Source organism: Dysidea avara, chromosome 6 (genome assembly GCF_963678975.1).
Source record: "Dysidea avara chromosome 6, odDysAvar1.4, whole genome shotgun sequence".
Classification (NCBI taxonomy): Eukaryota; Metazoa; Porifera; class Demospongiae; order Dictyoceratida; family Dysideidae; genus Dysidea; species Dysidea avara.
Genome location: NC_089277.1, coordinates 34,131,622 through 34,146,491, shown reverse-complemented (window position 1 = coordinate 34,146,491; position 14,870 = coordinate 34,131,622). Strand labels below are relative to the sequence as shown.

General features: G+C 36.6%; 1 protein-coding gene across 1 annotated transcript in view; it reads right to left on the bottom strand.

Moving 5' to 3' along the window:
- LOC136258393 (uncharacterized) overlaps window positions 1–14,870 on the bottom strand; it is a 118,426-nt gene that overhangs the window by 3,738 nt on the left and 99,818 nt on the right. Inside the window, exons 28-32 of the mRNA XM_066051700.1 lie at window positions 11,743–12,003; window positions 10,266–10,511; window positions 2,480–2,740; window positions 2,135–2,194; window positions 125–187 (exon numbers count right to left, since the gene is read on the bottom strand). Of these exons, the coding sequence (XP_065907772.1) occupies window positions 125–187; window positions 2,135–2,194; window positions 2,480–2,740; window positions 10,266–10,511; window positions 11,743–12,003 (891 nt within the window). The remainder of the gene's footprint in view (window positions 1–124; window positions 188–2,134; window positions 2,195–2,479; window positions 2,741–10,265; window positions 10,512–11,742; window positions 12,004–14,870) is intronic.

Genomic DNA, 14,870 nt, shown 5'->3' with positions numbered 1-14,870 from the left:
TTGGCTGTTTTGGATTAGATAATATTATGGTAAATAAAATTAAAACAAACAAAAATCTGTTATGCAAACTGTGCTATGTGAAATGATATAATCATCAACATCTGTATGTTTACATGCAATTTACCTATGAGAGCTCCAAAAGACACTGTCATCTTATTCTCAATGATCCATTCCCTTGAGTTTGGTTCTGAAACATTATGAAATAGAATTATAGTATTTATATACAGACTTTAGAACCTATGTTTAATTTCAAATATGTGACTGAATTTGACAAAACAAGGCTTCGACGCACAAAGCTTTGTTAGGAGATATGGCAATTTTAAGGAATCATTGTGTAATAACTTCCCAGTGCCTACAGCTGTGCAAACAAAATTTGTACCAATTGTTCATGTGTTCACTAGATATCACTGAGTGGGTGTATACATTTCTGATACCCAAAATTTGCCCTGTTTTGAGCAGCTTTTTTCGAGCGGGTAATAATATCACAGGTGGTAGTAATAGGGTGGGAGGGTGAGAGGGTGGGGGTGGACGGTGGTCTTAATATACGGGTATAAAATGAAGTAAGAAGACGATTGGAATCCAGAGGCCACGTTTGGGCTCTCCATGGCCCTCCATGGCCCTCAAATTACTCCAAATTGACTGAGAACACTATTGGCGAGCTCTCTGTGAAGTCCCATCTCACTACACACCATTATCACAAAGCCATGGCCATTTAATGGTGCCAATCTCACACTCGTGGCTTTGACAGGGTCGGAAGAAAGCTGCTACAGAAACCAGACTTGCCAGTGCTGAAGGAAGTACAGTGTGAAATATGATAATGTATTAGACCAGCAATCCATTTCTGGTAAAATCGTAAGTTTGATTTTGTGTGTGTGGAAGCCTTGTTATATGAAATCCGGTCACATATTTCCTTGGCTGGATTTGACAAAACCTGGCTGTGATGAGCAAAGAAAGCTTTGTCAGTACTGAGATATGGCAAGTTAAAGTAATCATCAATTATAACTTAATTAAGTCCTAAAATCTTCCAATTACTTATTTCTGGCAATTTACCCACACTTTTATTTTCTCAAACCTGAACATTTTGCTAAATATCAGCATAATTAATTGATTATATATGCACTGTAAGTCACTGCTGGATTAAAATTATGGCTAGAAGTTGACTGCTTTATTAGAGTATCTTTATTTTCTCAATTGTTTTTATGCTTACAACAAGAATAATTTTGCACCAATAATTACTAGAACTTATTAAATTTTATCAAGAACATTTCCCAGTCCCTTCCACTGGCCAGTGCATAGCCTATACTATTCCCTAAATAATAGATACATTCCTGCTTCGTGGTGTCTAAAGCTGTGCAAAAATTGCACCAAGCATTCAATCCCAAATGAGACTAGCCAGCTTTCTTTGGCTTTCCTAGCATAGTAAATATCATTCTGACAAAACCATGGCCATTAAATGGTGCCAAACCTCTATACTTGTGCCTATCACAAGGTATATGAAAGAGTTGCTGTTAATCCTGACTTGACAGCTCTGTGGTAATATAGTAGGTCAGCGATCCACTGTGAAAAAATGTGAGTTTGATTTGAGTGCATGAATACTGGGTTACCCTCAAATTCAGTCACATAAATTCACAGTGGCATTGTATATGATCAGGCGGTGTCTTTTTGGCTACTCCTCGCTGTTCCTTGGATTAAAGTGTCAAAGGAACACTGTGTATTCATGTGTGACTGGACTGGGGGTTATGTAAGTAAATGCATGGTAACCATAAATGATTAGTGCACTTAATGGGAGGAGCATAATAAATGTTATTCTATGCATGTAGTGATAGCAACTTGAAGTAGAGGCCTAGATTCGGTCTTCACAACTTAGAGCAACTCATTCTGATTAAAACTTCATTGCACAAAGCTTCATTAGTAGATAGATAACGTGAAAGTACCATAATATGTGGCATCAAACAAGAATATTTATGTTGTATTATTGCACATGTGATCTAAAGACGATTGAGTGGTGAATCCATGTACAAATGTAGGCAATTCTCAGCATAATCATTTACTATAGTCTGCATGACATGCCCATTGCTTCATATATGTACAAGAACACAATAAGTGTATTACATTAAGTGTTAATAATACTTACCCATTATAAAGAAGACAAGTGAAATCAACAACACTGACAAGATTGGATTGATATTTGTTCCTAACAGTAAAAGGCAATTATTATAATAGAACTTTATATTGAATGTGTGTGTATTGTGTGTACTCGAAGTGTGGTGTGGTGTAGTGTAGTATGAGTGTATAACAGAGTAGTGTGCATGTAGTATTGTGAGTTATCTAGTGTATGTTTAATGAGTCTGTATAGTGTAGTGTGTGATCCCTCAATTTCTACAGTAAATGATAAATTAAGAGTCAACTAGAGTATTGTATTGGAATGGATTTGATATCAGATGCAATCATGTTTCCTTGAGATTTCTAGTTTGCTTACTTGAAATTTTTAATTCCACAGAACATGCACCTCTGTCTCCATACTCATTCGTAACAATGCACTCATAGGTTCCACCATCGCTTTTTGTCACATTGGTAATGTTAAGAGTACTCTCAGTTTCTCCTTGGATATCTACTCCTCTTCGTTTCCATTGATAGGTGAAGGTCTCCTCTCCTACACCACTTGCTGTGGCAGTAAACTTGGCAGTCTGTGAAACATCTACTCTTTGACTAGATGGTGTCACCGTCACATTTGGTAAACCTGTGTATCATAAACACACCATACTACTGTATAAGACTGAGAATCTAATAACCATGTGACTGGAACATGAAACTAGGCCTGAGCCTATTATGTTCAAAATTTTACCTATTATTCTTTCCAGAATTTCCCAAAAAATTCTCCTATTATTCTTTTTGTTATTCTTGTATCCAACCTATTATTCCATAATTATTCTCATTCAGTATATATCTGTGGCTAGTCGCTTAGTTTTCAAGATGCTGTTAAAGTAGTTTTGTCCGAATTATTAATAGCCATATATGAAATACTCCACCTTACACATCATTTTTCTATTTTCTATCCATAATAGACTTTATTAATAGTTACAGCAGACTTAGAATCAAGACACACGGTAGTGTGTCGTGCGGCCCAAGAAGCCGGCGCGTAACACCCGTGAGTATATTGACAGGAAGAAAGAAAATCAAGACACACGGTAGTGTGTCGTGCGGCCCAAGAAGCCGGCGCGTAACACCCGTGAGTATATTGACAGGAAGAAAGAAAACGCAATTTTCGCACCTCCGTAGCTCTGTGCTTCCTTGATGAAACAAGACGATTTTTGCTGTGGACATGCCCCCCAACTGCAGCACTCTACATTCCAAATTTGAGCGAAATCGCTTAGCGCGTTCCCGAGATATGCGACTTCAAAAATTGGCTGAGTTTCTTCGTTTTTTTTTTCTTCTTCTTTTTCTTTTTCTTGTCGCACACTTACAAAAACTGCTATAAAACTCGAACGCGTTATCCGATTGCCTTGAAATTTGGCACACAGAAGGGGGGTATAAAGGCGCATCTCGGTACCAACTTTGGCTGGAATACCATAAACAGACAAAGAGTTATGAGCGATTATGCACGAAAAATAACACCAATATGTTGTCACACCTACAGGGTAAACCGCGTATGGGAAGAAGCTGAAAATCGGTGGGTGAATAGGTTAACTATTGAACCTCAAACCTTTTGTGGTTTGAACGAAATCGAGCTAAAAACCAGGAAGATACAGCGAAAAAATCAACAGTGTGTAACAATTACGCAATCGAGATTAGCTAATTTTTAATATTTTTATTTTATTATTATTATTATTATTATGCTTGCCACGCCTACCAGGTAAACCACTTGGGGTAATGCTTTCAAAATCGCTGTACAGATGGAGTTATCATCTTAGAAAGGCTCTTCAATGGTGTAGAAGAATCAGACTTAAAGCCACGGAGTTATAACACGAAATCCAACTTGGTGTAGCAAGTGCGAGATCGAGATACTCTAATAGAGCAGTCATCCTAATAGAGCAGTCACCCTGAACAGAATTCAAGAGATGAGTTAGAAATAAGTAACCTGTATAGAGATCAGCTACAAACAAATCACCCTGTAGAGAGTTCAGCTACAAACAATTCACCCTGTTAAAACATCAGTTAGAAGAAGATTTCTTGTAGAGAGTTCAGATACAAACAAATCACCCTGTTGAAAGATCAGCTAGAAGATGTCACCTTGTAGATAGTTCAGTTACAAAGAAACCACCATGTAGAGAATTCAGCTACAAACTAGTGACCCTGTAGATACATCAGCTAGAAGAAGTTACCTTGTAGAGAGTTCAGCTACAAAGAAACCATTCTGTAAAGAGCTCAGCTGCAAACAAATCACCTATACAGTATTCAGCTACAAACAAATCACCCTGTAGAGAGATCAGCTAGAAGAAGTTACCTTGTAGATAGTTCAGCTACAAACAAATCATCCTGTAGAGAGATCAGCTGGAAGAAGTTACCTTGTAGATAGTTCAGCTACAAACAATTCACCCTGTACAGAGCTCAGTTAAAAGAGGTTTCCTTGTAAAAAGTTCAGCTACAAACAAATCACCCTGTAGAGAGATAAGTAAGAAGAAGTTAGTATAATACCTTGTAGATCGTTCTGCTACAAACAATTCACCCTGTAAAGAGATCAGCTAGAAGAAGTTACCTTGTAGAGAGTTCAGCTACAAAGAAACCATCATGTAGAGAATTCAGCCGCAAACAAATCATGTATAGAGAGTTCAGCTACAAACAAATCTCCCTGTAGAGAGATCAGCTAGAAGAAGTTTCCTTGTAGAGTCAGAGTTCTGCTACAAACAAATCACCCTGTAGAAAGATCAGCTAGAAGAAATCACCTCGTAGAGAGTTCAGCTTCAAAGAAACAATCATGTGAGAGTTCAGGTACAAACAAATTGTCCTGTAGAGAGATCAGCTAGAACAAGTTACCTTGTAGAGAGTTCAGCTACAAAGAAACCATCATGTAGATAGTTCAGGTACAAACAAATCACCCTGTAGAAAGATCAGCTATAGAAGAAATCACCTTGTAGAGAGTTCAGCTACAAAGAATCTATCGTGTAGAGAGTTTAACTACAAACAAATCACCCTGTAGAAAGATCAGCTATAGAAGAAATCACCTTGTAGAGAGTTCAGCTACAAAGAAACCATCATGTAGAGAGTTCAGCTACAAACAAATCGGCCTGTAGAGAGATCAGCTAGAAGAAATTACCTTGTAGAGAGTTCAGCTACAAAGAAACAATCATGTAGAGAGTTCAGCTGCAAACAAATCACCTGTAGAGAGTTCAGCTAGAAACAAGTCACCCTGTAGAGAGATCAGCTAGAAACAAGTCACCTTGTAGAGAGTTCAGCTAGAAGAAGTAACATTGTAGAGCTACAAAGAAGCTACCATGTAGAGTTCAGCTGCAAACAAATCACCCTGTAGAGAACTCAGCTACAAACAAATCGCCCTGTAGAAAGATTAGCTAGAAGAAGTTACCTTATAGGGAGTTCAGCTATGAACAGATCACCCTGTAGAGAGTTCAGCTACAAACAAATCACCCTGTAGAGAGTTAAGTTACAAAGAAACCACCATGTAGAGAGTTCAGCTGCAAAAAATATCAATCACTCTGTAGAGAGTTCAGCTAGAAGAAGTCACCTTGTAGAGAGTTAAGCTGCAAATAAATCACCCTGTAGAGAATTCAGCTACAAACAAATCACCCTGTAGAAAGATCAGCTAGAAGAAGTTACCTTGTAGAGAGTTCAGCTACAAAGAAACCAACATGTAGAGAGTTCAGCTACAAAGAAACTACCACGTAGAGAATCCAGCTGCAAACAAATCATCCTGTAGAGAGTTCAGCTAGAAGAAGTCACCTTTTAGAGAGTTCAGCTACAAAGCAACCACCATGTAAAGAGTTCAGCTGCAAAAAACTCAATCACCTTGTAGAAAGATCGGCTAGAAGAAGTTACCTTGTAGAGAGTTCAGCTACAAAGAAACCACCATGTAGAGAGTTCAGCTGCAAACAAATCATCTGTAGAGAGTTCAGCTAGAAACAAGTCACCCTGTAGAGAGTTCAGCTAGAAGAAGTCACATTGTAGAGAGTTCAGCTACAATGAAACTCCCATGTAGAGAGTTCAGCTGCAAACAAATCACCCTGTAGAGAACTCAGTTACAAACAAATATGCAGTGAAAAAGATCAGCTAGAAGAAGTTACCTTGTAGAGAGTTCAGCTACAATGAAACCACCATGTAGAGAGTTCAGCTACAAACAAATTACCTGTAGAGAGTTCAGCTAGAAACAAGTCACCCTGTAGAGAGATCAGCTAGAAACAAGTCACCTTGTAGAGAGTTCAGCTAGAAGAAGTCACATTGTAGAGAGTTCAGCTACAAAGAAACCACCATTTAGAGAGTTCAGCTGCAAACAAATCACCCAGTAGAAAGTTCAGCTATGAACAGATCACCCTGTTGAGAGTTCAGTTAGAAACAAGGAATCCTGTAGAGAGATCACCTAGAAGTATCGCCTTGTAGAGTTCAGCTACAAACAAATCACCTGTAGAGAGTTCAGCTACAAACAAATCACCCTGTAGAGAGATCAGCTAGAAGAAGTTACCTTGTAGGGATTTCAGCTACAAACAAATCACCCTGTAGAGAGTTCAGCTACAAAGAAACTATTCTGTAAAGAGCTCAGCTGCAAACAAATCACTTGTACAGAATTCAGCTACAAACAAATCGCCCTGTAGAGAGATCAGCTAGAAGAAATTACCTTGTAGATAGTTCAGCTACAAACAAATCACCCTGTAGAAAGATCAGTTAGAAGAAGTTACCTTGGAGAAAGTTCAGCTACAAAGAAACCATTTTGTAAAGAGCTCAGCTGCAAACAAATCACCTGTACAGAATTCAACTACGAACAAATCACCCTGTAGAGATCAGCTATAAGAAGTTACCTTGTAGATAGTTCAGCTACAAACAAATCTCCCTGTAGAGAGATCAGCTAGAAGAAATTACCTTGTAGAGAGTTCAGCTACAAAGAAACCACCATGTAGAGAGTTCAGCTGCAAAGAAATCACCCTGTAGAAAATTCTGCCAGAAACAAATTGCCCTGTAGAAAGATCAGTTAGAAGAAGTTACCTTTTAGAGAGTTCAGCTACAAAGAAACCATTCTGTAAAGAGCTCAGCTGCAAACAAATCACCTATACAAAATTCAGCTACAAACACATCACCCTGTAGAGAGATCAGCTAGAAGAAGTTACCTTGTAGATCGTTCAGCTACAAACAATTCACCCTGTAGAGAGAGCCATTAGAAGAAGTCACCTTGTAGAGTGTTCAGTTACAAAGAAACCACCATGGAGATTTCTGTAATCAATATATGTGACCGGATTTGCGAAAAGGGGTCTTCCACACACATCCAATTCCGTAAATGTTGGAGACCATAACTCAGTGTTTAAGTAACATATTAACCTGAACATTTCACCATGTATTCAGCTATAGTGGTGCTCACCACTGCCCAAATATCAAGGCAATAGCTCTTTCCAATCTGAAGTTATCAATTGTCAAAGTTGGCAAATTGGACCCCTTTTCGCAAATCCGGTCACATATGTATTATACAGTATATATAATTTGTACATTTACTGATAAAATATTTAAAGTACATCTACTTCATCTTTTCTTCTTCCTGTAGTAAAGAAAAAAACATAGGTTAAAAAAGTCCCAAAGCTGGCCATAGGCCGGCTTTGGGATATACAAATACAAAAAGAAATGAAATCTAATCCAAAACAGGCAAGCTGTAAAAAAAGTGTGCGGCCCTCAGAAAGGCTATGGTGAAAAAAGATGTGAAATCCAAGGTGGCGGCCAAGAAATGGCTGTGATGGTAGGTTAGTGGTAAAAATTTTAATAACGACAATTCAGGTGAATTTTTATGAAGCGGCACAAAAATTCACCTGAATTGTCATTATTAAAATTTTTACCACTAACCTACCATCACAGCCATTTCTTGGCCGCCACCTTGGATTTCACATCTTTTTTCACCATAGCCTTTCTGAGGGCCGCACACTTTTTTTACAGCTTGCCTGTTTTGGATTAGATAGCTATTTACAGTAATGATTCAAGTGTATTTAATTATTAGTGTATTATAATAATATGCTGTAATTACTAAGTTAGGTAGATAATAATGCTCAAAGACTTGAAGAAGATACACTGGTATAAGATGTACAAGTTTCAGAATTGCAGATAATCATGCAGTTAAATCCGGATGCTGGCTGCAGATTGTTAGCATGAAACGATCTGACTGCTCTATTAGAGTATTTGAGCGTTCTATTAGAGTATATCAATCTTTTAGAGGCTTTTCAGCTCCTTTCAGCCAGCACTCCTGTCAGCTTTATATCATTTGTAGTAGCTTAACTCTTTATAGTTAGGTAATCAAGAAGAGGCATGCCCCCTAATTCCACCAATTATTCCTGTGGTCGTCTGATTATTCTAAAATTATGCCTGTAACCATCCTATAATTCCGGAATTATTCTCACGAAATTGGTGACCTATTATTCTCAAGATTATGCCAGCATAATAGGCGCAGGCCTACATGAAACCTTCTGGAAGACTGTGAGAATTCACTTTTGAAAAAAATAGATTCTGAGAACTGGCAACGTTAGCTATCAACAAAATGGAGTTTGGTCACCATTATTTTAGACCAACAATTGTACATTCAATTTATCAATTACACTTAAGGCCTAAAATATATATTAGTTACCAGATCTGCAAAAAAGGGCATTTCCAAAATTTTCAAGTTTACTGAGCAAGTCATAATAATAACTCATCATGTGTTTAACCTATTGTCTTAAAATTACACCCAGGAATAGTGCTATGTTAGGAATGTAAAGTGACCACATTTCAGGCTGGTACCATACACACAAGTCTAGTTATGGATTCACAAGTACATGCAATTGCACCGTTTTCACAGATCTGGTCACATTAATTTTATTAGAGTTATTGTAGCAAGTTTATATCAACTACAGTAGAGCTGAATTTGGAGTAATTGTATTCTTAGTCTTCCATGCACCTAATCATACAAGTGTAAAGATAAATACTGGCTAGTAGGTATCATGCATTTCAGGTAAAAAAAGGTGATTTATCATTTTTTGAAGTTTAAACTGGCTTGTTTTACTTTATCAATTAACTCTGGCACCATCCTTTTCTTTGATGTGGTATGTGTGGGTTCATCAGTCACAATAATGTTACAAATTAAACAAACAAGTATAAGGTACCCATGACTGAAGTAGGCATTAAATGTTCACTAGTATATCTGCAGGTGTAGGCAACCTCCCTTGTTTCCCTACTTTTTCTATTATCCCTAATCAAACCTAAAATTCCTAATTTTTCCTTATACTTTTAAGTAATGAAAGTCGTCTTAAAATTACCTCTCTGTGGAAATGCATACATTATAAGTATAAGGCCCGGAGTGTATATATCTTAAACATTAATGAACATTAATTACTTTTATTAGGACCAAGAATTTGGACTGTATTGTCACTGGATGATGTTTGGTAGGGATCATGAAGGTGTGCACCTTCCCATGAAAACTATTATCCAGAACTCATACTTTCATGGCACCTTGGCAAGATTGGTTAGGTATAACTAAGCTCATAAGTGCCTTCAGTGCAACCCAAAATGCTTCTAATAAGTAGTTATTCTACAAACAAATCATAAGACAATTAGTTTTGGTTTTCGTTATGCTGTAACTAAAATTTTTACTAAAATTTTAACAGTGGCAATGTACTGTAGCTGTTATCAAGTTACACTTGCTTGAAGGCATCAGGCAGGCGGGTGGGCGGGTAGGCAGGCAGTTAGTGAGCAGAAAATTCCATTTAATAATTTCATACTGAAGGCACTTAATTATACCTAACCAATACTGCCAAGGTAGTATTGTGAAGCTGTTTTTTGGGTGATGTTTTAGCAAAAAATACCCAAACCTCTGTGATCCCTAATATACAGTACTACCATACTGTATGAATGCTTATGTATATGAAGCTTCAGGGGCATTGATGACCAAAGTCTAAACTATAAAATTTTAATAGGCAGTTACAACTTACTTATATTTTACTATACAAGTACATACGTAGCTACCAAAGTTGAGCTGGCAGAGTCTATATAGATCTCTTTTGAAAAATCTAAGGCACATATATGTATATCTATAATTCATGCTTGGAGAACAAGAATATTCACTTTGCATTGATAATATAATAGGATCATACCAGTAATAGTCAGTTGAGCAGGACCTGATGTGACACTACCTCCATCATTACTAATTGTACAAGAGTAAGTGTTGTCATCAGATGACTTCACATCTGGGATCACCAGAGTATTGGTGTTTATACCAGTCACTTTACTAGGAAATGATCCTGATCCAATTGTCCATTGGTACTTCACATCATCACCAGTAGCAGAACATGTGAATGTGGCAGTTTGTGTGAGGCCTACACTTTGCGATGATGGTGGGGCTGTAAATACAGGAAGAATTTTATGTAAGCAATTGTCAAGTGCAAGTAAAATAATTGTATGTTTCTTTATGGAAGTCTCTATGAAGGTATGACCTGGTTGAAAGGTTGTGTGCCAAAATATACAAGGTCTAGCATTACAGTGAATCAGTTCAACAGAGTTAGTGGAATGTTATGCTTGGTAAAACAATGCCAAACATCAACAACTATTGTACATACAGTACATACATAACAACAAAATTTGATGTATAATAAACAGTGTTGGGCAAGTTACTTTGTAAAAGTAACTAGTTACATATTACATATTACTTGCAACTGAACTATTTAGTTACAGTTACATATTACCCATAAAATAAAGTAACTATAATAATATTACATATTATATTACTTTGTGTCCACAGCGTTAAGCTGTCACGTGTAAAACTACCACTTTATCATGTGACATGACTGCATGGACAATGTGCAAATCTTGGTTATAAATAAAGCTGGTGAATAAGCTTCATTCGGTAGGCTTCGTTACTTCGTTGTGGCTAGGCATTACTCAGAGGATAACTAACGAGAATAGTAACTTCATTACTTGTAGTAATAATATTACATAATATTAGACTCGTTACAGTAATTATATTACTTAGGTAACGCGTTACATTTGTAAGCAAAGTAACTTGAGTTATATTACCCGTTTTTATAGTGTATTTCGTTATATTACTTAATTACCACCAAAGTAATAATATTAAGTAATGCGTTACTTATGTAACGCATTACTCCCAACACTGATAATAAATAAACGCTTTGTATCTAATGCAAAGTGACGAACTCACTAAACATTGTACAAGATTATGTGTGTGTATTGCTTACTATAACAGCTACAATGCGTGTTTAAACTCATGTTTAAACTCATTAATAACCTTAGCCAAAGTGTGGCATTAAAAGTATAAAAATGTTTAATTCAAGCTGTTTTTGTGTTTCAAAACATGATGAAATCTGACTGCACTTGCTGATTTTAGCAGTGCCACACTAAAACTCTATTTTCACTCAAACATGTGTATAGGTGATTTTTAAAACTTCAGCCTCATATGGGTCTCATGTATATGGAGGAACATGATATACCTAACACAATAGAGGTATTTCTGTTAGGTAATCCAAAAGCTGTAATACCAATGGAACACTCGCCAGTTAGCTAAATGCTTGCTGTGAGGGTATGCAACTGTATAAAGAATATAATTATAGAACTGACTTATCACAATCAAAAATGCAGAAGAAGTTTCACTGTCTCCATATTCATTTCTAATTATACACTCATATCTTCCACAATGACTTTCTGTAGTGTTGGTAATCTTAAGAGTATCTACAGTCTCTCCACTAATATCTGATCCTTCATATTTCCATTGGTAACTGAAGTTCTCTTTTCCTGTACCATCCACCATAGCAGTGAACCTAGCAGTTTGTGTAATTTCCACATACTGAGTGTGTGGAGCAATAGTCAACATTGGAAGACCTACATTAACCAAAGCAACATACTACACAACATACATAACACACACACACACACACACACACACACACACACACACACACACACACACACACACACACACACACACACACACACACAGTATGTAATATTTATACATTGTTGATTACAGTATATTCAGCTATAGTTAGTTTGATGGTCACAGGGTCTTTAGAAGTACAGTTGCTATTATTAGAGATGTCAAACTCCACAACAATTATGGAATGTCTTGTCCAGTAATTTTTATTATTAGTGGCACAATGATTTGGAGTCCTGAGGACAGTTGAGGAACTAGATTTTTTATTTCATAGTGATGACTTGGTTAATTAAAGTAGTACTCTTCTGGTGAGTGTGCTCATGATAAGAGTAGCTAGATGTGTTTGTGTGTGTAAGCCAGATCCCACCATAGAAAATGTATGGAAGATGACAGCTGACTAGTTTTATCGATTGCCACATTCATATGTATATAGAACTTTATCAATTGGGTGGTTTTAAGTCAGTGCTAGATGCAATATAAATACCTGTACTAGTTTCCTGAGTGACAATACTTCACGATTGGTGAGGTAATCACCAAACGTCACTTGCTTATGTCTACCAATAGTGCTCAATAGAGAGGTCTGGAGAACCACGTACTTATTTATTTATTTAACAATTACTGGCTATTCACAGCAAAACTGCCTATAAAATTAATACTAAACTTTGTTATTGCAGTGTCGTGATTTGTCTTGGGACCAGGTATCCAAAGACGGACTGAGACAGGGTAGTGTTTGGACCATGACAGACTTAGTGTATATAGTAAAAGGAGATTTTGCTGTGATTAAAAAAGCAAATGTGGCAAACCTATATATCAATCTGAAGCATCTTTTGAGCTCTACAAGATGCTGTGACAAAAATGCGTTTGTCATACTTTTAAACATCTGTTTGACATCTCTAATAATATGATTTAACTAATAGGTTTTTGTTTTGTAATATATAATGCAAATAATAATAATTATTATCACAATTATTACTAGGGTATTGCAATAGTATTTTTTTTTTAATGTTAATTTTAAAAAATGAAGTAGGGATCTATGCAATAAAAAGTAGTGAAACAAAAGATGAATGATGGTAATACAGCATAGCTCAGTGGGAAAGTCCCTGCTTTGGCACTGAATAAAATAATTTTTATAGCTACTGTGCCAAAGTAGGGATTTTCCCACCGAGCTGTGCTGTAATACCAGCATTCATCTCTTGTTTCACTACTTTTTATTGCATAGATTCCTGCTAAATTAACAATTTTTTAGAACATTAGTTTGTTTAGCTTTTTGTTGTAGCACAGCTGGACTTGTGACTGTTCTATTAGAATATCATACATGTATGACTGCTGTATTAGAGTGACTGCTGTATTAGAGTGACTGTTGTATTAGAGTATCTCGAGTCAGCCAAGGGATGTGCAGCTAGCTAGACCAATAAGCTTTTAATATGATATTCTTTAATATTACACTACTATGCACTGCTAAGGAAGTACCACTCAAACAAACTAATGGAATACATGCAAAAGTATCTTGTCAACTTTTAATACTGCATAGAGGGAAACTTTGGCAGGGTAAAACCGGCAATTTGCTTAAATTTGACAAAGTTTACCCAGCCAATTACTCATAGCACCCTGAGATTAGCATCTTTATAGCCAAAGATTAAGCTTGAACTTATTTCGCCAAATGCAATTTAGCTCAAAGTTTACCACAGCCAAAGTTTGTTTCCTCTATATGGTAATTTGCTGACATATACCGTGTAACGGGAATGATCCATGGAAGAAAGCATTCACAAATGATCTACTAATTCATTCATGAGAAAATGTTCGTGATTTATTGTATGCATGAAGTAATTTAGGAAATGGGCATATGCCTAGTTAGTTATGGAGCGGGGAACGCTAGACCCTGACACGTTACGTAGATTGCAGATTTTGAGGTTGAGAAGTAGTTTAAAGTGTTTATTTAAATTTTCATTAATGTTCAGAATAATGAGTGGATCGTCAATAGTCAAGAGGCACTGGGGGTGGCACTAAAAGACACGCCCATGTACAGTGAATCACCTGGCTGTAGTAGCTAGCAATGGTTTCTTTCCACTGTCACTTACCTAGCTACTGTTGCTGAAGTTTTGCATCTCTGTTCGAATCACATGATCGTGTGCCTCACTGTAGTGTCATAGTAGTTTAGCTAGCTAGTTGTGAGGTGAGTAGCTATACACACTCGGTATATGAATATTGCATAAACTAAGGCATGAATCATATGAGGAAGGTTGAAGATTCAGTGCTAGTATTAGCCCTCTAAAGGTACAACTTTTTCAGGTAAAATTATATTTTATTTTTTTATTGCAAAAAAAGTCTTGTAAGAAAATATTCACAAATGCATGTAAAATTGCAAAATCCGCAAATGTTTTCTTCTAGAATCATTCCCATTATACTGTATTATGATTTTTCCACTGATTTACTTTACAACTTTTCAAGGCTACCCTTCATTTTCATTCATATGATCTGCCTCCTTTCCAGCTAAAGAAAGAGATGTGTACTGGTGGTGAAGGTCATATTATCCATAACTAGGTAGCAAAGAAGAACACTTAAGGTGCATGTCTATGTGTGTGTGTATGTGTGCCTCTGTGTGTGTGTAGTGTGTGTGTATGTGAGTGTGTGTGTCTGGTATCTAAGTTCACATAATTATATTTTTAACATTATGAATTCACCTATTGAATCACCAGTTACTGCTTAAGGTAAATCATTTGAAGAGCAATGGGTATGTGCCAATGAGCATGAATTATGGGAACTTACAAATGAGTAATGTAAATACTCTATACAACTTACAAATTACTTTACATAC